At 45.2% G+C, this 27982-nt stretch overlaps 1 protein-coding gene, 1 long non-coding RNA gene and 1 pseudogene across 2 annotated transcripts; 2 read left to right on the forward strand and 1 right to left on the reverse strand.

The window, feature by feature from the left end:
* Positions 1-1891: 1891 nt before the first annotated feature.
* LOC144165152 (uncharacterized) lies at positions 1892-25962 on the forward strand. The gene is made up of 3 exons (XR_013321387.1): positions 1892-2148; positions 12531-12673; positions 23330-25962. It is a non-coding gene; the product is annotated as an uncharacterized LOC144165152 (long non-coding RNA).
* On the reverse strand, positions 2654-6463 carry LOC144165150 (uncharacterized). Its single transcript, XM_077695249.1, has 8 exons — positions 5875-6463; positions 5187-5284; positions 4776-5109; positions 4426-4610; positions 3892-4030; positions 3731-3805; positions 3412-3532; positions 2654-2669 (listed from the first exon to the last, which is right to left on the reverse strand). The coding sequence occupies exons 1-8, from the start codon at positions 6050-6052 to the stop codon at positions 2654-2656; spliced, it is 1146 nt and encodes a 381-aa protein (XP_077551375.1). The 5' UTR covers positions 6053-6463.
* On the forward strand, positions 7630-12057 carry LOC144165151 (uncharacterized; annotated as a pseudogene).
* Positions 25963-27982: the final 2020 nt, after the last annotated feature.

Genomic DNA, 27982 nt, shown 5'->3' on the forward strand with positions numbered 1-27982 from the left:
TATCTGTAACTGTAAGTTACCTGTACATTGCTGCAATATTATTGCTTCGTAACAGAAACATTGCTTGAACGTCATATCAACAGTGCGCGGATGTGGCCCTCGTGGTGAAAAAACGTATCTATCCCCTTCAGACACGGCGTACACAATTGTGTACGCAAAGTTATAGAATTTTTTTTTTTTGCGGACGCCAGCCATTTTGGAGAGTTCGAATTGCGCGCCACACATCAGCGTCAAGTTTGAGAACCAGCAAGTGGCGCCATCTAACCGAAAGAATTGAAAACGAACGACGAGAAAGAAGTTCCGCAATGGATGTCGCTAATTTCACACAATTTTAACACAATTTTCACCAGGGGGGTAAAGCGAGCTCCGAGACCGTACGAATTGTGGGCGCTGACATGATACAATTCTCATGGTTGCCAGATCAATTGTATTCAGCCTTCTAAAAACTTCTGCCGTAATTATTTAACTAAAACAAAGAACTGAAGCAAAATAGTTACAAATAATTGCCTCAGTAATTAAAACTAGCTTCATAAAAACTGTTTAGTGTAATTAAACTCTAATTAGTGGAGAAAGAGTAAGTTCGTACTTCAGTTTTGGTTTCGATTTTTTAAAGTGTGCTAGGAGGTGGCGAGGCCCTGGCGCCTGACTTGCGCAGTGTGTGTGTGCAGTCTCCGGCTCAGATCTGCGTGCGTGCAAAACGTATACAAGTTATACAACTCGGATGCACGCGCTGAGCAACTGCCTCCCCGGGCGCTTGCGAAGCCGTCATTCGTTTCTTCACGTTAAGCACCTTATCTATTGGCCCTGAACTGACGCCAGAACAGCGATTCCGATTTGACCTTGACTACCGCAAGTTCACTACAGGCTACGGAGTGGCAGCCAGCGATGGTTCCCGTTCGAAGAGAAATAAAAAGAGCTTTTATAATCGCTCGGTTCCAGTTGTTTTATTAATGGAACTTCTTACAGCCCTTCGTGCTTCGAACTTTCGCGCAATCGCTCGTGAAGGTAGAACGAAAAAATAGGTAACAAAATGCGGTTTCTTTTTTAATCAGTCACAATAAATCAACAAGTCAGTGTTGTCTTCTCACGCGCTCTGTGCGGTAAATTACTGCCCATTCAATACTCGCATTCAGTCCCGCAAGCTTTCCCTTTGAAAGTGGTGGAAACTTGACGAATACAGACAGAAAGGAAAACGGGACACGCCGCGGACTGTATTCCGCATACTCCCTTGGCATGCATTCTTCCAGTCTGTTGGCCTGCGATCGACCGCGCTCTTTCGATCCTGTGCTTCGCCGCGACTCACCGGCAATAAAAGCGTTGGCCCATGCGATGTTTTTTTTTGTGTGTGTGTAAATAAAGGTTTTACATTGAGCTAAAGCGACAGTTCACTTCACGTTGTTTGAAAAGCATTGAGCGATTCGCAAAATGTCACAGAATGGCAAAAAAAGCGGCACAGCGCAAACATGCACGGAGATCATACGGAGATTCATTTTTCTGTGCGCCCAGTACGGATCAGCAGACTCCTTGGCGTCCTCGCGCATGCGATCAGTCGCATTCGAGCTTGCGCGCAAGTGTTGTTTGAGCGTTGCCACATCTTGCTCAAATAGTCTCAGTACATATGAGTCACACGTACGCTAAACCGAAAACACGTCGGTTACCTACCCACAGGAGATAAACTACGCAATGCTGTTGATGCTGTCGACGCCGCCTACACAAAATCGCGTCCGACTAAAACCCGCCCGCGACCGCCGCCAAATCGGCCTAAACGCACCAAACTATGCTGGCAACGCTGTCGTTTTTGCCTCAAAACGTCTCCAACTTTGGTCTGAAAAATCGAGGGCCTTTGGCCGTGCTGACGGTGCTGACAACATTGTTTTGCGCATTTCTTGCTTGTCCGTCCGTGCGGGCCGTGCGGGCATGGAGGAAAGCGTGCGGGCCTGCTTCTCCGGCACCGTTTCGACTTAACGGCCGGACGGCCTGTGCGCCTTCGTGGTTTGGAATCGCAGCTTTTACTCCAACTGAAGTTCCTAGGGTCCTACCGAGCCTCACGTCAGTCTGCGCCTCAGCTTCGATGGCGCAAAGTCGGACACTTCGCTAGCTCGGTTTCGTGGCCGTCAACGTCGATGGTAGCAACAAGGTCGTGAGGAGGTAAGTGTTTAGACTTGTCACATCGCCCTTTTCATACGGACCCAGTCAAAAAAAACAATTGCAACCAATTGTAAAATTACCAATTCTGTACACCAGTTGTGTTTTAGTACCCAATTGAAACCTATTGGGCCAAACCAATTGCTTCCAACAAGTTGAACCAATTGTGTTTTCCAACAAGTTGAACCAATTGTGTTGGTCTTTCAATTGTGTTCAATAGGTATTGTTTCAGATTGCGTTCAATGGGAATCACCAGTTCAAACCAATAGTCTAGTAAACCGTGGCGACTGAAGTAATTCTAAAATGGCATATGCTGGCAGTAAAGCAGTTCAATCCAGTACGCATGAAGGCAAGAGCTGCCTGCACCTGCTTCTGTAAAAACGCAACACAAGGCACATACCTTTACACACATTTATTCACTTGAAAAGAAAAAAGGAAAGCAACATCGCAAGCTTAACGCAAGTTGCTTGAAACATGGTAGGTCGCTGCTCCAACAGGGGCTTTGGCCTCACTTCATCTCGAGCCTGCACAACAAGAAGAAATGCAGCAAAAGTATATTGAATAGTGATTTGTGTTGAAAATGTAGTACAGAATGGAGCTGCAGGTGCTTCAACAGCCAGCTAGATCTGCGTGCGATACAATCCCTTTTGAAGGAGTAGCTACAAAAATGCCTAGTATGCAATTTGCCTCTTGAAGGTGCTTGCAGGTGCAGCCATCAAACATTACTACAAGGACGTAGTTAAAAAAATATACCACGTGCCATGGTGTCAACATGCCACGAAATTTCAGATGAGGTGTTCTAGAACAGGACAGACCCTGTGCCACCAAAACTCGCAAGTGGCAGAAGTATGAAGTGGTCAGGCCTGTGTTGCTAGAAAAGAGAACAGCCGCTAAGAACCAGAAGACCAAGGGCACGGAAAAAATTTCAAAAATCCTGGTAGGACTTGTGGCACTTTTGCATTCCATTTTGCCAGCTTCACCTTTGCTGGCCCCTTGCTACTGGATGCTGGCTCCTTACTACTGGATGCGAGGAGGTAAGAAGCTTTCAATGTACCTAGCAATATTGAGGTACAAGTATAAATTCAAGTTTTAAGCAACCGTCCCAAATGTTTCAGCTGCCTGCATCCTTTCAAAAGGCATCAATGCCCAACTGTGCACTAGTTTCATTGCAAGCTTTAGTAAATTTTGTCAGCTACAGCTGTATGCACCTCACGGCTCCGAACTAACCAAAATTAAGAAAAACATCACGAGAAACCAGAGACTTACTTCCTGGCAGTCCTCTCAACATCTGCGATCTTCTCCACGAGGAAGTGGTTCACTTGTTTAAGCATTGCAGGCATCACCTCAGGGGGGACACCTCTCTGTTGGAGCCGCTGCTTGTAGCAGTCTATAGAAGTGAAAGACAAAAAAAAAATGCACAAGTCAAGAATGGTTCTATACAACTATAACAAGGCAGCTTTAAACGCACTGCAAATTTCCACCAGTCTCTTCAAAATCTTGCTTGCTCGCCACAAGGTGCGGACAACAGAAATACTCAAGAAAGTTCGCCCAAAAGCAGCTTGAAGAAAGTTGTAATGATAGTTACCTCGAATCACGGCCAGCTTCCACGGTGTCAAGGCCTGTTTTTTGGGACGGTCTGGGAAGCGGGGGCAAGGTCTGCCTGCAAGGGAGGAAGGAATGTTTATGTGGAACAGAAATTGGAAGTGGAGAATCGCGATAAAAACAAAAATGGGTATAGGTTAATACCGTTCAGAGATCGACTCTTCAGTACCGCTGGATCCCAGACCGTCACCAGGAGGTCCTTGACGAAGAGGGAATCCTTTTCCCTTGTTTGAATCCGCTGCCAAGCCCCACACGGAACGAGCAGGCCTTTACCAATGTCCACCTGGGTGAAAAGCAAGCCAGATGAAACAACTAGAAAACAAGTGGAATTCCAGCACGTGCCTTCAGACTATTGCAGAACGAAATGAAATACTAACATGTACAAAGACACACAACTAGTAAAGAATACATTTCTTAAACACTTATATTCCTGGGCAGTTACTTGTGCACCATGTGTGTCAATTGTGCTCATGACATAACGCAAGCAGAAACTATTCCCGGTACTACCGAGTGTATGAACACATTTAAAGTAGAGCAAGTTCACTGTCAGTTGCACATAGCACAAATTCCTTGCTCTATTTCACACTTAAGAAAATGCATGTCCAGAATACCCAACACGGTCAGGCAAATTTCCCCGTAGATCGAGTTGTACTCTGTACAAAGCATTAACAAACTTGCCTTTCTTTCTGGGGCAGTGGGCAGAAGTGGTAGCAGCTGGCCTTCAGGTTGAGGGAGTGGGTCAGCAGGTTCCGGGAGTGCGTCGGCAGGCTGAGGCAGCGGGCCAGGTTGCAGGAGCGCATCGGCAGGCTGGGGAAGAGGGCTTGCGGGTTGTTGTGGTGGCCTTCGTGTTGTGGAAGGTCCATCTGAGAAAAAACGGAATTTTACACGAATCTGAAGAATTTCCAGCATAAATGGGTAAAAAAATGTGTCGAGGAAAAAACTCGAGCCAGAAATTGTTTATACAGTTCTTGAGGAGAATGACATGCACCTTTTTCACTTGTGTAGTAGGTGCACAGAGTAGTACATACCTGTATCATCACCCCCAACAAGCCGCCACTGAATGCGTCTGTTCAGCCGCCGAAGCTCATCTAATTCTTGGCCTTGTGTCGCCAATGTCCCGCGGAGGTGGAGGATTTGAGCTTTTAAACCTTCCATGTCTTCTAACTCCTGGGCTTGCTTGGCCACTAGCTGATGGAGCTGGGCGCACTCCTCTTTGGCTTTCGCCAATTCATCTTTGGCTTTCGCCAATTCGTCGTGAGAGGCTGTGTTTTTGGGCCTGTTGTTCAGGCCAAGAGCCCTTTTTTTTTTGGCCAGGATGTCGAGTAAGTCCTCGCGAGGAGATTCTTTTTTTCTTTTTGGTCCCTGCGAAAATACATGCACCTTCTATAATGGCTGCATTATTCACAGCAATGAAGAAAGTCTATACACAGAATACGTACCTCAACTATCTCGTCATCCGAGTCACTATCGCTTGAGGGGAGGCGTCTGACGCGCACGCGTCTGCCTGCAATTTTTGCTTTTAAGCGTGCTTCCGAATCTGGAAAGGCATGAGTAACACGCATAAAATGGTCATCGGATGCTAGAGAACATCACTGAAAGCAAATATGTCCTTAGAGCGAAGTAGAAGTAAAGCCAGAAAAAAAAGCGACTCTATGCACGTTCCCTAGTTCAGAAAGCCTGGAGCAAAGCCCAGTCGCTTACAGGAAAGTAAAAGTGACTACGCTTCCGATTTCACATGAGTTCACAATCGCAAAGGCTATTCAATTCACACGACAGTGTGTAGCGAAATGTATATGCGTTTACAGACTTGCTAGGACGGTGATAGCCGATTAATCAAGCAGTCCGAAAATCTGCGCAACAAAGATCACTGATATTTTGTTACGCTGCTCAAATAACCCTCGTTCACCGGCTGCACTTCAGTGATTGTATCTCCTAGAAAACTGCGAACCCTTCTTTTACATCTGCGCATGGGCACACAATGCACAAAGAGCAAACAGCGCAGTTCATACATGCCGCTCAGTGCAGAAAGCATGCAGCACGTGGCCAGCATCTAGAAGTGAACTTTGAATGCCGTACAGACGATAGGGATAGCAAATAAGGAGTAACACTTTAACAGCACCCACTCACCCGCTACCAGAAGAATCCTGGACCGGTAGTAGTCTGATGCGCCGGAGTCGTCGGTCCATTTTGTATTGTAGAAGGTGCCTTCAAAGTCATCTTCCGGATTAAATCCCTTAATGTCGTCCACCTCTACAATCGCGAAACGCTTGTCGTCCTCATATCTAACATAGGCGTGCGTGATCATGGTGCCTTCACGGAAACGTAGCTTCCGAACAGTCTGCCGAGTATAAAATTCCTCGGCATGCTTCGCGTGTTTATATACACGGAGGAAGCCATGTTGATGCGACCATTTCAGTTCCCATTGTTGCCTCCCAGTCGCACCAGTGCGCTGTTTCGGGCTGAAAATGAAGTGAGCAAGTGATCGTTCTTACTAAAACTTACATTAAATGTAATTTTTTGTACTTTATATGTTTTAAGTTTTGCGAAGTGAATAGAGCATATTGAAAGTTGATAATAATGTTTCGGGCATACATACTAAATACGCAGCATCGGCGAACCACTGGTCACAGAAAAAAAAATAAACAAAATGGCGTCTGTTTGGATCGGGGCATGTGATTACGGTCGAGCTTCCTTCCGTGCTTACTTCCCCGTCAGAGTTGTGGCTTAATTGTTTGCGCAGTTGGTTACAGGTGCGCACTCTTGCTGTGGGCCCACGCTTGCTTAAACTGTCATGGATGGGAAACAAAAAAGAAGAAAACGCAGAAAGTACAAAGCGTACCTAAATCCAGGTAATTCATTCCGCGTGCCGAAGCAAACACTCTCATCTGAACGACGGAGACTCTGCAATGCTGTAAGTTATTTCATCTCAAAGCTTTTATGCTGTAGTGTCCAGTAATTCACAATGATTACGAAAGCGTCGCTTTGTGAGCCGATCCGCGCGCCGTGTCAGGGAGCGATGCGGACACGGTCGGGAGTATGTAAAGTCGGTGCAAAGAAAACAAGCGTGTCAGTTGATGATGATTTGGCTGTAATCAGAAATGTGCCTTGTGTGCGGTTCGTACTCTCGCCCGTGTAACTGCTTCGTACGTGACACGGCGCGCTGACTACACCACGTGTCGGCGCCCTTTCTTGATGGTGACTGCGGCTATTTTCTGCAGGAACACTCGCCTGCCGTGGCCCACAGCGATGGAAGTGATGAGAATGACGCTCGTGCTGAAGACGCGAATGTGCGGGAGAAACACTCGCCTGCCGTGGCCCACAGGGATGGAAGTGGAAGTGATGAGAATGACGCTCGTGCTGAAGACGCGAATGTGCGGGAGAATGTTGAGGCAGTTGCTGTGCCGGAGACTTCCAGTGTAAGGACATGTTACACAACTTCAAAAGTATCCGTAAATAATTCGAGGTTTTATATCATACGATGACCGCACTGTTCCAGTTGTAATCTCCATAAATATCGCTACTAGCGTCTACATTTGCTAGCTTGGCGCATTTCAATGATAGATTGGTTAAAGTGATTTCCAGTACTATTCATAACCCTTTCATGGCTGATAATCTCTGAAGTGTTGTGTAACGATTGCCTCGATCTAATTGAATTTCTCTTATTGGAGGATAGGCAAGTTTAGTGGTAAGTGGCACCCAGTAACTGTAGTGGTGAGCGCATTCACCACTACTTGTGTTGCTTGCAGCAGGAACTAGTTGCTTAGTGAAACCAAATTTGATATGTAAATTTTTATCCACAGGGCATTTTGAATGACCAGCCAGTGACTGGATGTGAACAAGTGCCTCACCACCCCACTGAACCAAACCATTTGACTACAGCGGCAACAGACAGAGATGATGTGCCATCCCAACCTCATGCCACTGTCACACCAGATTCTTCTCGCATGGAGTCAAGGCTTGGTGAACTTTTCGATAACATTATCACAGAAAAGGTAGTTGTCTCAAAAGGTGACATGTTGCTCATGGTTCTAAAACATGCTCTAAAAAACAAATTGTCTTTGACAGCTCTTACGAGCCTAATGGAAATGATTAACTTGTTTTTTAGCAGTCCAGTTCTCCCCCACTCCAAGTATATGCTTGGTAAGGTACTTGAAGGTGGTGGCACAAAAATGATTTTTCATTTTTACTGTCCAGCTTGTCACACCACAGTCATTCAGCTGAAACAAGGCAGCTCTGTTGAGTGTTCAAAGTGTCATCGTGCACTCAATGCTTCCTCAATAGGGGACTCTTCATTTTTTGTTTTGCTAGATGTACCGTCGCAACTACAGAAAGTATTGAAAGGGTGTAACATCCTTGATGTTACGAAGCCCCTCAACCAAAACAACTGTCTGTCAGACATCTGTGACGGTGAACTGTACAGAAAGTTTGTTGCATCAACAGCAGAAGTCGGGCATAGAATAAGCTTTACTCTGAATGCTGATGGCACTCCGCTCTTTCGATCAAGTGGCACAGGAATCTGGCCTATACAGCTTCAAGTAAATGAGGTTCCTGCTGCAGAGAGAGGGAAAAAGCTTGTCCTAGCTGCGCTCTGGTTTGAAAAAAAAAACCAGACATGGCTCTTTTTCAGGGAGCATTTGTTAATGCTATGAATGACTTGTCCGAGAAAGGCTTCATGCTTGAGCACGAAGGGGCACAAAGAAACTTCAAAGCGTTCTGCATATGTTGCGCAGTTGATTCAGTAGCCAGAGCGCCTATGCAAGGCACTAAACAGTTTAACAGCTACCAAGGCTGCAATTGGTGCCTTCAAGTAGGAAAGAGGGTTGCGAAGTCTATGAAATACTTGGTGCAGTTGGAGGAGCCCATGGAAAGGACTGAAGAGCAGATGATTTTAGATATGGAGGCTGCTGTGACAACGAATGAGCCAGTGAATGGTGTAGCGACTGCCTCACCTCTAGTAAACTTGCAGCAATTTCACATAGTCTGGGGCTTCGTCCCCGACTACATGCATTGTGTTCTACTTGGAGTGGCAAGGCAGTTTCTAGAAATCTGGCTGAGTGACCCCAGTTGCAAATCTCTCACTAAGCGGGAGGCATTGATCAGTGGAAGGCTAGTGGGAATTTCACCACCACGAGAAGTAAAGCGAATGCCTAGGCCCGCCAAAGAACGGAAATGGTGGAAGGCCAAAGAGTGGGAAAATTGGCTGCTGTACTACAGTGTACCAGTGCTTGAGGGGATCCTAGACAGGTCCAAAATTGAGCATTGGGCTTGCCTTGTTGAGGCACTGCACATAATGTTGGGACGGACTTTGACAGTCGCAGGCATTGCCCGGGCAGAAGAACTACTGCTAGATTTTCATGTACGTGCTCAGTTGTTGTACAAGAAAAGGTGCATGACATATAACATGCATCAGCTGACCCACCTTCTTAAGAGCGTGCGTCAGTGGGGGCCACTTTGGGCACACTCGGCCTTCCCTTTTGAAGCAGGGAATGGCGGCTTGAAAGATGCCGTCAAAGCTGCAAATGGGATCCCTCACCAAATCTGTAGAGTTATACAGATGGAAGGAGTGACTGAGGAGCTTTTAGAGCTAGCTGACCAGCCAAAAGTTCTACAGTTTTGTGCTTCGCTAGACACTCGCATCACTCAAAAAACACTGCAAGTATCAGGTGGCATCCGTTTCTTCGGCCGTGGGGTTCCGTACGCACTGCCAAGTAGCTGTGATGAACAGCTTCTCAATTGTGTGCAGTATGCTCGCATGCTAAACGGAAAGGTTGTTTTAACCAGCAGCAAATATGCCGAAGGAAAAACTACTAATAGTTCAGTAGTTCAACTGCATGATCATTCTTATGCAGTCATAGAGAATATAGTCTGCTCAAACAATGCAACAGCGCATATTATAGTGAAGCGTCTGCAGTGCATGCCTGTGAAGTATGCTTCTGTGAGGATGAAACACCTCCTGAAGGTTGTGCGAGAAGCAAAAACTGTGAGAGTTCTGCCGCCTTCAGACATTTTGACGGTTTGCGTGTGCATGAAGGTTGGTAAAAAAAGGTATGTGTCCCCTGTACCAAGCTGCTTCACGATGTAACGATGTATTTTTGAATGAATGTGCACACTGGTATTGTGCAGAGGAAAACGTCTTTAGTCTAGTGTGGACTGTCTTAACTGTTGTAATTGTTGGAAACGTCAAAATGGCGGACGCGGTATTCAGCCGTCTATGGCTGCTCGCGGTCAGCCAATTTTATCACTTTTAATTGTTATCATTCGTAGCTTTCAGAGTTTTTCTTTTTGTTTTAGCCTTTCAAGTGTTATAGCGAGTACTTGACTGAAATCCAAGGTGGCAGAGGCAAATTAAAACGTGCCTCAACCGGAATCTCGTTATTCGTTTCTTGGTGCGACTTCGTTAAATTGGAAGTGGCACATGAAATTACTTCGTAAAATCGAGATTAAAATACATGCATTTAGAAAATTGTTCGTTAAAGGAGCACTGACACCAATTTTCAGCGTTAATATTATTGCACAGTTCGCTTCCTTCACTCAACAGAATACCCTGGCTGAAATATGAGCAGCCTGCGATGCGAAGAACATAGTTGAATTGGATCGCGTTTATCGCGCCGACGGAGCAGCGCGCGGAGCGGCACTCAGCAAATGGACATCAGCGTGACATCACTCCAGGAGAGGAAAAAAATGACGCGCAGCGCTCGCCAAAAACTTGTGACGTCACTTCACGCGCGCGGCCCCACGAGCGGCGAGCGGGCGCAACACCCTCTCAAGCTGGCGCCTGTGACGTCCGCACAAAGCGGTGAGGTCAAACCGGGAGGCTGCCATATGCGCCGTTCGGGATGAAAGCGCGGGAATTTGAAACAAACGATTTTCAGGCCGTTCAATGTAATTAACTATCCCGCGCTGAAGTATTTGAAGTGCTGTTGCAGGTTCGCCAGACCATTAAGCATCGATAAAAGCAATAAAAGCGTAACATAAAATTTTCGTGTCAGTGCTCCTTTAAAAATTTGAAAAAATTCGTTATGTCACGAATTTCGTTAGATCGGGGTTCGTTATATCGAGGTTAAACTGTATTATGCCTTGTGTACATTTTGTTCAAACATTTGTGGTCGTATTGTTTAAACTTTTGTGGAACTACTTGGCTGTAATGTTTGTATATATTATGCTTTATATACATTTTTTTTTTCAACTTTGGTTGAATTAGTTGTCATGTCCATGTGTTGTGTATATATATGCTTCATATACATTAACTTATTGTGCCAGTGGCATACGAATTGTGTTTGCATGCTGCACGCGATGTGAAGAACCTTCCTACATTTGTGCTTGTGTACAAAATCATAATTTGTTGTGCGTGTATATCTTGTAACTCAGTATGTGTGAATGAGTGTCAGTTTCTTGAAATACATTTTTTACTACCAGTTGTGAACCTACGCTGTTGGACCCTCATTCATTCCCTAGGAGCATCTCTACATGTGTCCCTTCAAAAACTGATATGTGGCATTTACTAGGAAATAATTAAGTGTGTAAATAGTCTTCAACCGTTGTAAAGAGTCTGCATGCGGAATATTGGTTTTTACACAAGTCAAATAATAAATATAATTGCTGCAACAGTTGCTGTTCTCTAAAGCCATGTTCTGGAAACAAATTGCTGGTGTTGATACTGTTATGCAATAAATATGAAGCATTCAACACTGTGCATTAGGTCAGACTTGTATTTGCATTTACGAAACATTCACTTGGCAACATTTAAATAGCATGGAGGAATGGTGAAGACACGCTTATTAGTGTGGGCAGGGGGGATGACAAACTAAATTCTTGATGCTAGGATGCCCAGGTGAGTATATCCATCTAGGAGTGTCCCCCCATTACAAGGGGCAGCCGCCAAGCCATTATCATAATTAAAAAGTGATTGCACACACTTCCAGTTGCAAATGTATAAAAATATGTAATATGCTTGTGCTATGTGGCAATTTCAATTGGTAGATGAATGGTGGAAACCGGAAAACCTGTGTCAAGATTTTGGTGCATGTTAAAGATCCCCAGGTGGTCGAAATTGGGTACTCCAGTTGGAACAAAAAAAACCAATCGCTTCCAATTGAGGCACACTTCACCACAGTTAGAACAAAACATACAATTCGATTTGAAAAAGTGCTCGTGTTCACAACTAGATGCCCAAACTGAAATGTGAAATTCCTGTTTTTAGCTAATGGATCTCACTTGGTCACAGTTGGGCACCACAATTGTGATCACGAATTCAGTTGCCTGCAAGTGGTGCTCATTCGATCACAATTGGTTAAGCCTGTTGGAATAAAAATTTTTAATTGCTAGCAATTGGACTTCCCCTCGTGACAATTGGAAACAACTGAACACAATTACACCAGTTGAAAAACCTAATTGGTTGCAATTGTTTTTTTTGACTGGGGAGAAGAACACACACAAGGTGATGTTGCCTTTAGTGTTCGTGGTAGCAGTGTAGGCTAATTTCAAAGTGGATAAGCTATGTGCCATTTCTTGCGAAAGCACACCCGAAACACACGCTAGTGTCGTGATGTTTTTCTTTTTTAACTTACAGGCTCATATGCGTAACTGTTGGCTAGAATCTCCTGTGGTGTCACTATGCTTACCACTAGTGACAGTTATTACATGGAGGCTTACTACGTTAACAGCCGTAGTAAGCAGAACAGGGGTTTTAGATTGCACGCACAAATGTAAAGCAAGCAAGTTTCGGAGATATTTATTTCGTATCATGTGTCGTCGAGACGCCGCTCACTGCGCTTTCGTTACAGGGGCTGATAAATTTCCACCACAGTCCCAGCATGTGTACGAGTCGCTGATCGGTGACCTGCTCCGTTTCTAAGAGCCAGACCTACCTCAAGAGACTGCTTGTCCATGCCTTGGCATACAGGGTGCCACTGTTCTCATTGCGGATGTAAGTGTTTCGCCGAATCTGCGCTCCCGATCCTGTTTTTCGTAGACAGTGCAGTGCAAGTATATTTCTGTTGAGGAGCCACATATATTTGTGGCGCGCGTGCGTGTGTGTATGTGTGTGTGTGTCGATACAATTTGCACCTGTCCTCACAATTTCTGTTCTAATTTTTTTTAAAAACAGAATGGAGAATTTTTAGCGTTTGTATGCAGGAGTTGGAAGATGGAATTTATTTCACGGAATGCATGTCATGACTTATTCTGTTGGAGGGAAAGCGCAATAGAAATACTTGATGCTTTCAATGAACAAATACTGTGTAGCATGTGGTGGGCCCACTTAACACACTCACGTTTGATTCCCGACAGTTGGTGTTGAGTGTACGTAATGCAGCTGCTTCTCTTTTTCAATTGCTATAATCGCACTACAAGGGTTGCTGAGCATGGTCGTTTTATATGTTATTGAATTGCTAAAGATTGCAATTTACTAACGTAATTGCACTTCAGCAGAAATTTTCTCAAGCAATGTAAGTGTGGTTTCGAAATTCCAGGAGTCTCGTAGGTAATCAAAGAATAGGTAGCAATCGCTACTTTTCGCTAACACGGGGCACTTCTTGGCCGGTCCCACATCACTAGACGAGAATTTTTCTCGCATTGCTCATGCTATAGTCATCGTCCTGAGCCTATTTGTGTACACTGTAGAACAAGAACTAAGGCCTGCCTGCTGCATTTCCGATTGCTGCTATCTTGCTTTGTCCATATCCATTTGTTGCTCCTGGGTTTTCTTCTCTCACACCCCTCCACTGAGTGGTGTCTTCTTCAGGCTTCTTGTTCCTTGGTGGCATTGTCATAGGTGTGAGCAAGCTTTCATGCGACAAAAGGTGCTTTCGAACGAGTAGGTCATGCCAAATTCTTTGATGAAAAATTAATTCTGAAAGCAATGTTTGACTTCGATCTTTACGTACAGGTGCCGTCATAAGTGGAGCACGGGAGCTGCGGCCGAATTGTATCGGAGCGCCGTGTAGCTGCACCGGCGGTAAATGAAAGCACGAGAACACGCATGCGCGCCTGCCGACGGCGATAGCCTATCTGTACTTCTCAAACCACTCTTTTAACCTGGCTTCAAGCATTGTTCGCAGCATACTGGTCTCGGCGATGGCGCTGATAGCGTACACACGTAAAAATATTTGAACGGAAAACTCACTACAAATTCCCTAGACAGCGCGCCGCTTCTCCAGCAGCTGGAAGTGCCCCAGAGACGCTGCCAGAATCGTCTCTGCTATCAGTGCCGTCGCCGAGAGCGGCACTGTGCTGCGAGCAATGCTCGAAGCCAAATTTAAAAAGGGGTTTGAGAGGTATAGATGGGCCATCGCCGTCGGCAGGCGCGCATGCGTGTTCTCGTGCTTTCATTTACCGCCGGTGCAGCTACACGGCGCTCCGATACAGTTCGGTCACAGCTCCTGTGCTCCAATTACTTATGACGGCACCTGTACACAGTCACAGACTGATTTTTTAGATTGTCCAATCATTCAGACACGTCAGTGGCACTGCCGTCCACCCTATTGTGCCACTGTATAACGACATCTGAAACTTAATATGCTGAAGCCATTCACCATCTGCTTTTTCTGACTTTTTGTTTGCCGTGACGAGAGGTTAAAATGGCAATAACCGCAGGATCCCTATTGCTGTTCGCTTTATCCTACAGCCTTCAACTACAATTTTCATGTACCACCCTCTGCTAACCTCTTTTTTTTTTTTACTTCATATTTTGGCCATGCAGCATACGAAGAAAAGATAAGACGGTAGAAGAGAGAGAAGGGGTACAAAATCACAGGTAGTCAGGAAATTGATGCCCACAACGGAGAAACTTGTGATGCTTCCATGTGAAGGAGGAGAAAGAGCAGGCTCAGAAGAAGTTGTCCAGTGCCAACCTCCTCTGAGCCTGCTCTTTCTCTTCCTTCACATGGAAGCATCACAAGTTACGTCGTTGTGGGCATTTACTGTGCGTTAGATATCTGCTTTTGGCATTTCTTTTTTTGCTCCGACCCTGATTTCTACACACGATTATTACCAGTGAGATTTCAATCTCTGTGTACATTCGTTTTTTCAACTGGTCAACTGGTGGTTTCAAAGTTTGAACAATTGGTCAGCTTGTTCATTCATTTAATCTTGCATAACATATTAACTAGAGATGTGCAAACAGGAAATTTCGAACTGTGCATAAAATACAAATAGCAAAAACTGACTGGATTGAATGAATCAAATATATTCGAATACAGATATCTTTTTCATTGTTTATAGAGTTTTCGAAACAAAGTGACAAAAAAGATAACTTAGGCAGTCGTCAGGACCTGAGGCGTTAGAATATTTATGTATCGATAGGAAAATGGTACAAAAAATGGCAAGTAAAAGGCAACCACATGCAGCGACGGCAAAACGTAACTCAATGGGTACAGCAAACTGGTAGTGTGGATGACGGTGACAAGCGAAAATGTTTATAACCAGGTTGCTAAGGGAGTCGACAGCAGAAGGCGACGGGCTGACGCCGCCGCTTGTTTTTTGCTGGACAGAAGTAGCCCACAAGTGAGCAGCAGCGACGAACGACGATGACGGAGGGCATTGGCGGCAGTTTGATCATTTTTTTCACTTGTTGCTGTCACTCGTGCTATCTGTTTGGTGCACCCATTGAGTTACAGTTTTCACGTCGCTTCTCGCTGTCGCGTTAAGGTGTCGTGTGGTTGCCCCTTAAAAGATTAATTGATTGATTGATTGTAGGGTTTAACGCGCCGACGCAACGCAGGCGATGAGGCGCGCCGTAGTGGAGGGCTCCGGATTAATTTTGACCACCTCGGGATCTTTAACGTGCGCCGAAATCTCGTACACGGGCGTTTTTGCTTTTCGCCTCCATCAGAAAAGCGGCCGCCGCGGCCAGGAATCGAACCCGTGACCTCGTGCTCAGCAGCGCAACACCTTAGCCACTGAGCCACCGCGGCTGGTCCTTAAAAGATTAAGACAGTATGGCAAGGCAGCGGAATGAAATTTGGCACACCCTGCCGTGGAAAATGCGGTTTCCTCAACATGTTGTGACCAGAGAAATTATACAGTTGGCTACCATTAGTACAAAGTCCGCAACAAAAAAACAGAAGGCACTGTGATGAATGGCAGCTTGAGTGATTGGCCGCGAAAGTGAGCCAACAGAAAGACAACGACGATGACAAAGAAGAGGAGCCGCGCGTAAGTGATCGCGGAGGCTGGAACGGCAACGGCTGGAAGCGAAGCGGCGGAACAGGGCGCAGTCCGTGGGAACTACCCCGTGAGACGCCTGGGCCACCCTAGACGGGACCGCGCTACCCTCCGCTCGAGAGCTCGTCTGGGCGCCGTCATTCAGGTGCTGGTGCGCCGACTGCTGACGCGCCATTCCGGCTGTGGGCGCTGCCGCCCCTGCTGTTGGAGCGCATAGAAACGCGTCGTGATCGACTGAGAGTGAGCGGACTGGCCTATTAGGCATTGCTCTCGGACCTCGTGAACTCAGAGGTTACTTTGCGTATCTTTGAACTGTAGACTGTGTGTACGTGTGACCGAAACCCATCCTCTCTGTTACATCCCGACCTCTACTATGCTCACGTCCTGTGCTTGTCCTCCGTCCTCGTAAATATATTCTTCGACGTGTTAAACAGTGTTCGTCTACTGCCTGCCTGCGTGGTCCTTGGCCCATTCATAACAGGCACAATAGCGCATTGCCATTGGTCCGCAACAATCTTCTCTTTTTGGTTTTGTTTTGTTGCCTATTCGAATGTGACACAGCTTGCCGTGATAGTTCAGACTTGTGGTGAAAATCGAAGCCTGAAGCTTTCACCTTGCAAACTCTTGCACGGAGCTGTGCGCAACAAAGAAGGTTGAGGGCCTCAAAAGAGAGATGCTTACACTGGCACAAGTCTAAAGTGACCGGCTGCTTTATCAGCTATGCGCTGCCTCGGTTGTGATGGTGCCAACATTGTAGGACACGGCGGTGTGTTGACGCTTTAAAATTTCCAATTTTATCAAGATGTGATGTTCACCTTGATGCTTTTTATTCGAAATAACTTTCAATTAATCGAAAAATTGGGTTTCAGCTTTAAATTACCAAGCAATTTCTTCTACTGAATTGAATGTAACATTGGTGGGACCAGAGCATTGCTTCCAATTACCCGAAAATTCCAATTAGGTGATCAAGAGTCGACTGCATTTGAGTGGCTTGCTCCAGGCATTGAAAGAAGGTTAGGTACGTTAGTGGTTGGTATGACCTTTACTTTAATGCAAGCATTTCCAGGAAGTAATAAACCTTGATTTCTCACTCATACCACCAAATTGATGGGGAACTTCTTTCCAGTTTATAAATTTTGCCCAGGTAGCGTTGCACCTCAGCCAACATTGGCTGCCAGAGTTCCACTCTATTGCAAAGCTTTTGTGGTAGGCTTTCTTGCATGGCTTCGGCGTCGTGCCAAGAAAGCTAACACTAAAGAAAATGCCATGCAGTGAAGCTTGGAAGTTTGCATGTCATATGGCAGAGCCAACTTTTATTTTTGTATTAATGAGCTGCAAACCTTATCTGCTCTATGAGGATAAATATTTAGTGTTATAAGCAATTAAGAGCCACTATATTCCCTGGGTACACATGGAGCATGGCTTACAAGGAGAAATAACATACAAAACGAAAGCAAGTCCTTGGTGGCTCCACAACACTGCAGGGCTCCATAGCCTCCCAGCTGAAGCCATCAGATTGCGTGGTATTCATCGGAGCTGTCTGGGGACCTCATGACTCGTGTCTCGACAGTGCACCAGGCGAACCTATCAGTTTACGTGATGTTTGTCGAAGGTATTGGAGTTACTAGCACCGTGTCTCGGTATGGAATGTGGTTCGACATCGGGTGTACTGCTAGATTCTGCGCCAGCTAATACAACATATAAATAGACATCTCATTTTTTTAAATGTTTATACCCGTGGTGGACTTCCTTCTTTTACCCATTTTTTAACTGTAAAACTGATGCTTCACTTAATTATTCTACTACTTCGAGTAAAGTGGATCAGGAAATTTGTAATGCAAGTGAAAGGTGTCGTGACCATACCACTTTTTACATTCTGTCTTGCATGCTCATGCTCCCAGTGCTGCTGCAGCAGCAAAAAAGAAATGTGAGGAAAAACAGGGAAAAACACTTTTTAAAAATGAAAAAGGGCTAGAGTTATACAGCTGTATATCATACTCTTCCTGACTGGATAGATTGAACAAACTTCAGAACCAACCAAATTTCAGAACTGTTCAGCTACAGAAATAATTTCTTTGCAACGCAGCTTGCTAAGGCAATCTGCTTGCCATTTCTTTTTTAGAGCGCACCTCTTAAGAGGCCAACTGCACTCAAATTTCACCTCGACCAAATTTATTTTAATGTCTAGTAAGTACCCCCACATCAGCTGGGACACGAGTGGTAGCCCCGTGAACTGCCTCGTTAATCAGTCAGAAGCATTTAAAAAAGCTCCACCGCAGATCACGCTGCACCTGCCGGCAGATTGCGTAAACAGCCATGACACGCCTGTGACGCTCCAGCTGACGGTGGCTTCTTCCTCTGGCCAGCCATGCAGCTAGAGAATCGGTCAAGCTCTGCTGCGAACACTTCACCCGTTTGCTGCCCCGCACGCCGTCCGGCCGCTCGCTGGATGGCTGCAATGTCATTTTAATGGCCGCGCTCTCCTCGATTTCGGTTTCAAAATCGCCGGTTTTTGCTCACCGCTTGCGGCGTCCACACGCGTATTTCAGCCGTTGTATTTTGCATCTTGCTTTCTTTTTCAGCAGACTATACGGAAATGGTGTTTTCAAGAGGTCGAAATTTTGAATGCAGTTGGCTTTAAGTGCCCGCTTGACTCCTGTGGTTTCGTGTGGCCGTCGACTTTGTTGTAACTGAACGAAGAAGAGGGCACTGGAGATAAATGAGATAGAGCAAGCAGGAAGGCGGAGGAGGAAAGTAAAATGAAAGTGTGAAAGGAGGGCAGTACGCAGAGGCCACGCGAGACATGCTCAGTGGCACCGAGGCGCTGTGAGAAAACGCCAGAGTAGCGTCTGCGTCGCGTGTTCACTGATGACACGATCACTTCCTGAGACACAGCAGCTACACGCTGTCACCGAGAAGACTGCAGTTCGAACTGCGCTCCAATTTTGCATTAGGGAGTATCGTATTCTTGAGCCGTCTTTTTTTCCTTTGATGATTATTCCTAGCGCAGTGTTCAGAAAAGTTTGCAGTATCTTAGTTTTGTATCATGTTTACTTATAGCGCACCCAATGCAGATATGCTGCTGCCAATAATCTCAAAATCACACACCGTAAACAGCTCACTGCAATTGAAGAACAAAACACACTTGGTCTGCCGACAGTATTCAGCACATTTATTTTGCATTCTGAGTTTTCGAAACAAGCAATTCTTGGTTGCCTGCCGCTTTTCTTGTTTTTTTTGTTTTTTTTTGTCAGATTCATAGCTTGTTCTATTTCATCCGTTTGGAGAATGCAGAAATTTGTGGAAGCTTACCTCAGGTGTCACATACACCTGATGGAACATAGCTTGCACCACATGAAAAAGACAGTGAAAACGTGTCTGTTACCAATGGCTGGTCACACAGAAAGGAACGTATAACTGCGGGGCTTTCTTGAAAGAAAACTAGCAGCAAGCCACACAGTCAGCAGCAGCGGCATGACGGAAAAAAGCGCGCTTACCCACCGAAAGACAGCGTACCTAAATAACAATATGTTGTCACCAACACTTAACAATCTACCATGCTGAAGCAACTGCTACAAGCACATTCTACAAGTGCACCATGATTTGCTACAGCGGATTTCGCGTTTTTGTGGATTAATACCATGCTATTTTGGCTTTCTCTATTACCATTTCATATTTGCTTTCTTTTGAAGCTTAACGAGTACTCAGATCGCAATAATTGTAAGTGGCCGCTAAATTTAGGTCGATGCTGGTCTGCTAACATTGATGTAAACAAACATTCAAGATGGCGGCGCCCATGTATGCTTACGGCAATTGAGTTATCGAACTCAAATACCGCTTATTCATTAGTTACGGTCTATATTACGCTGTTTTTGAACTTACGTGATGCACCCGAAGCCGGAAAAGCTTCGGAGCCTAGCGGTTCTGTACAGTTAACCTGTGTAAAGTACTAATAGCCAGTGGAAGAGGCCGAACTGCTTACCGGCGTTGTCGCACGTCCCGTGGCCGTAACTTGGTTGCTTCATTGGGGCTCTTCGATTTACAGTCTCGGACTCACCGTGGGTAGTCCGCGGGTAGTCCGAGGATTCCCCGAAGTCATAGGGATACATGAGAAAATCGAATGCCGGACTGCTTCTCGGGGAGTCCGCGGCGAGTCCGAGACTGGAAATCAAAGAGCCCTACTGTTTGCGGTTGCGCCGTTGTTTTTATAGTACTCCTTGGATGTTCAGGCATGATTTTCAGTCAGTGTAACTTGCCTTGTGGCATCGATTTCGTTAAAAACTACGTAGAATGACCGTTACGATGTGCCGATATTCGGATCAAGATCTTGCAGTGACGATGCGATGACGATTGGATGTCTTGCGAGTAACGATTGTGCGAATCAGTCAGTGATCGAATATTATTCTCTAAACATTTAAATTTGATTAAATCTGATTTTTATGGGGTTAAAATTTACGAGTAAATTTGTGTTAACGTATGATCCTATTGGACCGCGGTAAGGCGAGGGCGACACTCGCAAAAATTGCTCACTGCATCGGTGGCGCAGCTGGTTGTGGTGCGGACGTTCAATGGGCGTGTGTAGCGAAAATAAGAAGTTCATTAAACACTGAAAGTGTGCGTAATAGCCGAACATAATAGACAGGACGAGATTGCAATAGACGTTTGCATGTTTTGGAACATGCAGTGAGCACCTTGCTCACTGCATTGGTTGACTTCCACGACCAAACGAATATGGTGCTTTTTGCTTAAGCTATCTCGTATTACTTCACATGGAGTAACCTGGAATGCCATACTCATGCACTGCAGGGTTTCGTTACGTTCCAATGTCCATGCAATCCATCCAGTACCAGCACCCCACTGTCGCTCAGCTGATTGCTGGGGAGTGCCACATTTTATCAGAAAATGTGATGTGTACCTGACTATATCAAAATTTTTTTGTATCCACAGTACAAACGTCAGGAGTTCCTCCACCACAATTTCATCTGGCTAATCTTACCTTCGGGTGGTGTTGTAGTTGCCAAGGCCAAATGCATTGGCTAGGAAGCTATACACAAATTTATGCATCTTGCCTATGCCACTAGTGCAGATGTATACAACATACGCTGGCACACATATATACATGCACCAGCATATATGCTTACAGAATGCAATGCATGCCGGATGAGAAAAATTTGTTTACCTAATGTAAATCGATGTGGTAGCGCTCGAACAGTCACTAAGCACTGGTTAGTGACTGTTACTTATTTTGTTTTGTGCAACTAGTTGAGCCACTATTCTGGGTTCAACACTTCATGATGACCTTGGCATTGTTTACTCTGCAAAGTTCTAAAAGCGTGATAATGAGCACTTATATCAGCTGAATTACATGGCCTCTCTCCCTGAAACTATCGGAAGGTGATGAAGGCGATACACTGCCCTACCACCAGACGATAAGGCCATGTAAGCTGGATCCTGATTATATATACCCTAGCCTCCTCCTCTTACTGCCGTCTCTGTGCAGTAACTGCACTCTCCATTGGTTCTTGCAGCAACTGCTGTACCTAGCATACTTGACGCCCCTGGGCATAAGAAGCTGCACCACTTCATGACTTTCTTACATTAGTGAGGTCCACATCTTCTTGTAAGCGCAGTCGTGATCACGCCCATTGTTCTCCACCCTCTCCTTAGCGGGGTGCTTCTTATGTGCCTAGAAAAGCTCCTTTGCTCACTTAACATTATTTCGCTCTGTAAACTTTTGTTATGCCCTGGATGTGGTCTAACAGAAGGGAAAATGTTTGGGCGTGTTGGTTCATACTCTCACGAGAAACATAGCGCAGTAAAAACAGCATAAGTTGAGGACGGGACAACTGCAAGGTTTCAACAAATGCTTTATTGCAGGGCCAGCACATATAAAAACATCTGGCTCGTAAGAGGAGAAAATAAAAAAATTATTAAACAACAAAAAATGAGACGAAACCCGCCGCATGCCACCTACACCAGGAAATGAAGCTCTGGCTTTGATAAAGCCACAGACAGTCTACGGACACACTGATCACCAGAACATGCTATCTCACTTGCTTCCACAAGTTTCTTGTCAGCCCAAAGCAGTGGTAATGTAAAACAATTGTCTGGTCGTACATGGGATAACAAAGGTTTCCCGATACACACATTTTACAATGGGCAGCCAGGTGGCCGTTAGTGGGATCAATGTCTTCTTCATAGCCCCGAACAGGCTTTTGGGCTTGTGCAGGTTAACCTGCCTAACGCGTGCGCAGAAACCGGTCTGCTCTAAGCTGGTACTCTGTGGGCATCATGCTGTCTACAAAATTTCACTCTCATGTGGCAGAGACTATACTGGCCAAACAAGCCAGTATAAAATTTGAATGTCCATTTATGAGTACAAGAATAGAGTAAGCAGCGTTGCCACTGACGGCCAGCGGGCTGCCCATTGTAAAATGTGTGTATCGGGATACCCGTGTTATCCCCTGCACGACGAGATGATTGCTTTGCATTACCACCAGTCTGGACTGACGAAAGAACTTGTGGAAGCAGCTGAGATGGCATGTTCCGGTGATCAACGCATCAATAGACCATCTATGGCTTTATGAAAGCTAGAGATTTATTTCTTGGTGTAGGCGGCGCGTGGTGGTTTTTGTCTCATCTTTCGTTGTTCGTTTTGATGTTTTCCTTCCTTTCTCTCCTATTATGAGCCAGATGTGTTTATAAGCGCAGGTCCTGCACTAAAGCATTTGTCGAAAGTTAGCTCTTGCCCCAGCCTCACCTTGTCCTTTGTTTCTACTGCACTGTGTTTTCTGTGTGGTCTAACGTTGTTGCACTCTTTTTTTCTGTCTTGCACATCACTTTTTTGTTCCATGCCCATTGACTCCACAGTTTGACAAAATAACAGATGCGATTCGATAAGGTAGGGCACCTACCAAGCTTGGGCTAAAATTTATCCGTACTACCTGCATCACTACACACCGTCAAAGCCGCCACTGACTCGGGGGAGGAGCCGCACCCCGCTAAGGAGAGGGTGGAGAACAATGGGCGGGATCACGACTGTGCTTACAAGAAGATGTGGACCTCACTAATGTAAGAAAGTCATGAAGTGGTGCAGCTTCTTATGTGCGACAGTTACGAACAAGTAGAATGCCGCTATTTCTGTTCCACATCATCATTCTTTCCCTCGGGTCTTGCCATCCTTGTCATGCTGGCCATGCCATCCAGCAAGATGAAGAGAACACACCTCCCTTCCAAAGGGGCAATGTTATGTCACCCATGCCTCATCGACATGAAGACTCTATTAAGGAGTGCATGCGTGTTTGCTAATGCATACGTGAAATCGCAGTGTGCCCTGCAATCCTTTAAAAGGAGAAATTGATTTTTTCCCCCTGCAATTCCTTGTCTAACTCTCACTGCACATTTTTTTTTCTTTTGCCAGCAGGGAACCACAAGCCAAGTAGCGACAAACTTGGTGCAGATTGGTACCACTGGTGTTGTGTCCCTGGAGCGAGCCAAGAACTTCTGTTCGTGGTCAGCGGGGCAGTGTGTCTCATCTGTTTGAGCGGTGGACTGGAGCCATGGCACTTGCAGAGCAACAAGAAGAAAGCGATTGTTGTGGAGCAATTCAGTGACATTTTGTTGCTCATGCCCTGTCAGAGGGCACAAAGAAAAGTTTTACGAAGAGTTACTGACACTGCTAAACCTTTTTCTTTGCGTGTACATATGACAGCACTTAGTGGTGCCTTGCATCATTCAGCACTGAATTTTATCATTTTAGCTCTGAAAGAATTTCTAGCTCTGTTATAAGGAATTTTAAGTTTACATTGCTGTCAGCACATATATTTAATGAAGCTTGCTTTCTTTTCCGTACAGCAGTTAAAATTTGTAGGTTAATGCACAGAAGCCATATTTGAGCTGTAATGCATACCGTAGTTGCAGACTATCGGCTTAAACCAGTTGGTGCATTAATGTTGTCTAAGACTTTGCACACGAAGGCAATTTTGTTTGCCTTCATAAGAAAAACGGCTGCTCTAGAAATGCACACCTTGTGCAACTGTTTTAATGACAGCGGCGGAGTGAGGAATGAGTTTAAAAAAAATTGAGAGGGGGTTTATGAAAAACAGTTTTGCCCCGACCGACTTTATATACAGTGACCTCCCATGCTCGCCGATGCCAAATGTTTTTTTCTTCTTGTTTGGCCTTTTTTAGTTCTTTCCTATGCCAGTGCACCAGCTTGTGCTGCTTGTGATCCCCATTGAAGCATTGTGAGCTATTTGTCCAGCCTGTTGTCAATGGTATTTCGCCTCCTCCTCAGTTTGTTGCACTTATTATAGGCTCATTGACACTGCGCCAAGTACACCTGTGGTCTCGACAGTGTGCTTCAACTAATCGCTTTCTAAATGCGAAAATAGTACTTGCTATGTTGCGAAACGCCTGCACCCGGTCGGTGTCCACAGAATGCACGTTCGGATATTGTCTGAAAAAGAGTCCACAACAGCTGACAATTTCCTAATGCATTCCTAACATTCCACATCACAGAATGGTGCGCACATCCATGGCATTCCATGGATGTTTGTTCCATGGCGTGGACCAGAAAGAAATAAACAAGGAGCACTTGGTGTGCACTGTTGCATGTACTGCTGCAGAAAAAGAAACATCTGGCGCTTGGTCAATTCCGATTTCCTTGCAACACGCTCCGTAAGACGTGCAACACAAAAATAAATGTGCATTCAAATAAATTGCTCCCGCAGTCTGTGTTGGCCCTCTGCTTCAGTCGAGGCAGTGCCGCAGCAGCATGGATAGTGATTCTGTAATGAGTGGCTGCACCGAGTGCACTGTCAGGATTGTAGGCTGTAGGCGGCATTGGCGGAACGCTGGACAACAAACCGAGCCATAAAAGACGCTGTCGCGCTCTCATCCTGTTAGAATATGATGAGATCCTGTGCAATTTTCTTGCGTTGCACTTTGAGTCAACCAGATGGTTTACTGTTGCATACAGCTGAGCAAGGCCAGCAGCGGCATGGCAAAAGCATTTTCTTTTTGTTTGGTTCTTATCGCTTTGGTATACGGGCGTGGCTCAAAAAGATATCATGAAGATAACTATGTGTACGGTTCTCATTGCCGGCCCTGACCAGGGCCAACTCTCGTATACCCAACTTTGCCATTTGTAGGGCTGGCGAGCCACCTTGAGGACAGTGCTACACGAGTGGCACAGTTTATATGAAAGAGCCGCAGCCCCTGAAGAAGTTTGCATCAACTAGTGCTCCTGCAGCTGGAAAATTGTTATGCTCCCGCGCAAGAATGACGGCATTTCCCTGCTTTAAATGGCCAATTTGGAAATGCTTTGCACAAACTCAAGCATTTCCTGTCAAATTTCTCATGTGCGCAAATGACCGTCACGCCAAAAGAAAGCCTCTCCATGTAGAGCCAAGGTTAGTAAAGGTTATGAATGTTTGAATGAATGGGAATGCTCAAAAATTAATAATGGTAGTCGAGCCAGAAAGTGTGGTACCCATGTGGTTTAGTTGTATACGTTGACTTTTCCATTGGTGAGAGTCAGGTCTGGACGAGCCATTGTATTCTAGGTGCTGACCGGTGATATACATACTAACTAGAACGGTCGGTTGTTATTGGTACAGCCACTGCATTTCATGCCAACAGTCACTCTGTGAGCAAAGTGAAGCTGGTGAGGTTGGAGATTATTTAGCACCACCTGATGGAGTGCGCCGTCCCTACCCAGCAATTTTCAGCACGCTGGCCCTCATTGTCGCCGGCTGCCATGGGAAGGTTGCTATCTATGAAGCCAGCCTGGTTTTAGCCGCAGCGCAGTAAAATAACAGCGCAGAAGGAAAGATCCTTTTATTTATCCTCTTCACCTGACCATGCACATAATCCACATGGATTATATGTGTATTGTTGATGAAGTGTAGTTGCAGCATGCCAGGATATAATTTTTATAGGTACATGTTTACCTCTCATGGCCATTGCTATTCTTTCTGGTACACCTCATTGTAACCACACAAATGGCGTGTACAGTGCATTTGTGTAAATAAAATTTATTTACAAGTGCGATTCCTTTTCTAGTGTTGCACCTTTTCAATATAGTTTGTATCTACTTGTCCAAGTGTCAGTCCTACGAGTAACCTTCATCGCCAGGTCCTGCCTAACAGATTAAAATAAAAATATGGCAGCAAAGCAAGCCATCAAACCTACTTTATTTTTCACTAAGTGCAAACAGAAAATTTTCACTGAAGAACTGTTTGTTGGTCTGTGTACACTAGCTGGCCGGAAAGGCCTCCATGGAAGTATTACAAATTGAAGGAGCTCCCATTCGTAACATGAATGGGACAGCAACTCAACCGAAATGTTTACAGAGGTGGCACAACTTTGCACTGCTACAAAGAGCGTTGCCTACCTGTCTGCTATTTTCGTCTGAAAAGACAATATCTGGTGTACACCATGGTTTGCTCACTGTTGAAAACAATACCCCAAATTCTGAAAGGCTGCAATAAAATAACACTGGCCTGTCAAAGCAGCACTAAATTTTTGAGTCTTAATATTATAAAATCTGAAAGTAAAGGTCCTATATTGGTCTATGTAATTGAGCAACCCCGACAGCTGAAACTTATACCCCTTTTGTGTGTGTGGGAGGGGGGGGGTGGGGGAGAGAGGCTTTGTTCAACTTGTATGCCGAAGCTGCACATGCACCTCGAAGCACACCATATTGGGGGCTATGGATCAATTTTGACTACTTGGAGACCTTGAAATGTGCAGCAAAATCTCTACACACAGGTTTTCTTTTTTGCCTCTACCAGAAAAATGGCTGCCATGGCTGGGATTGAACCCACATCTTCGATCATGACAGTGAAACATCCTAGCCGCTGGGCGGTTACAGTGGGTTTTAATTTAAACTGGATCTATTTCTTGTTAACAGAAACGTAATTTAAAACAGAACAAAAAGTTCTTTTGGTAATTTGTGCTTGCATCAATAACCTGCTAAGGTTTCGTACAGAACGCACAGCTCCTTAAGTTGTATCAAGCTATAGAACACATGGCAGATCCTGAAGACGTTTTTCAGAAGATCGCAAAATAGAGACCCACGATTAAGGCAAATGTGTTATCCAAACTTATATGGACCGAGCTTTCAAAATGTAAGTAGTGAGAAAATGCGATACCCTGGAACACATGAATGCAATAGCCTAGAAACTTCTAACAGCACCTCTAAAGTGAGTGACCTAGCGTAAATTATGTTGTGTTTTCCCTATTTTGATTATGCCTCAGGCAGGGCCACATTTAGTCAGCAAAGCCAGCTTGCAAATGTGACGTCCGGCTGGATATCACAGGTGCCAAGCATGTATACCTCAGTTAACGCTATTTTGCTACAATAGAGAGCAAATGGCAGATTTATGCTGTACGCTTCTTCTATTCAAAATTTACGAACAGAGCTATAAAAGTTTGCTCTGCCATACAACATGCAATCCTTCAAGCTTCACCACAACGAACGCCTGTTTGGGTCGGCTTTTCTGCACGACGACTAAGCCTTGCAAGAAAGCCTAATGCAAGCAACACCTTGAGCAAAGCCAGAGTGGTAACTCTGCTGTACAGTAACTGAAGTGGAATGTTACCTGTGCAAAGTTAATAAGCCGGAAAGAAGTGTCCGGCCAATGGGATGGCATGAACGAGAAATTGAGTTATTACTTGTTGGCTATGCCTCGGTAGCATACTGGTCCTAGTAGGCATGCATAGCAAGGGCCTTATTTCAATGACTGGAGGGGCTGCAGCCCGTCAAATATACTTCTATTCAGAGCACGTTGAAGAACCCACATGTCTCCAAGAAAATGTGTGCCAAACTTTTTTCACTAATCCACTGTCTCTTATTCATCTTTTTTTTTTGTACCATTTCTAAATCAGTGCACTAACTCTACATGTCAGGTTGTGATTAACCAATTTATCTTTTCTCTCTCTTTGAGCTCAGCTTTCAAAGCTGTAAACACGCTAAAGGCAATGATATTCAGTCGAACATATTTTATTCCATCTGCAGTCACTTTTTCTATTCGTGTGTGATTTGCGGTACAAAATTTGATATTTGTAC

The sequence above is a fragment of the Haemaphysalis longicornis genome, unplaced genomic scaffold (assembly GCF_048455015.1).
Source record: "Haemaphysalis longicornis isolate Haplotype H1 unplaced genomic scaffold, Haemaphysalis longicornis Haplotype H1 scaffold_14, whole genome shotgun sequence".
In the NCBI taxonomy this organism is placed as follows: Eukaryota; Metazoa; Arthropoda; class Arachnida; order Ixodida; family Ixodidae; genus Haemaphysalis; species Haemaphysalis longicornis.

Coding starts and splice junctions, on each gene's coding strand:
- LOC144165150 (XM_077695249.1), bottom strand. CDS start 6,052: ATGATCACGCACGCCTATGTTAGATATGAGGACGACAAGCGTTTCGCG. Junction 5,285..5,874: donor CAGGATTCTTCTGGTAGCGG/GTGAGTGGGTGC, acceptor ATGCCTTTCCAG/ATTCGGAAGCACGCTTAAAA. Junction 3,533..3,730: donor GAAGCTGGCCGTGATTCGAG/GTAACTATCATT, acceptor TCACTTCTATAG/ACTGCTACAAGCAGCGGCTC.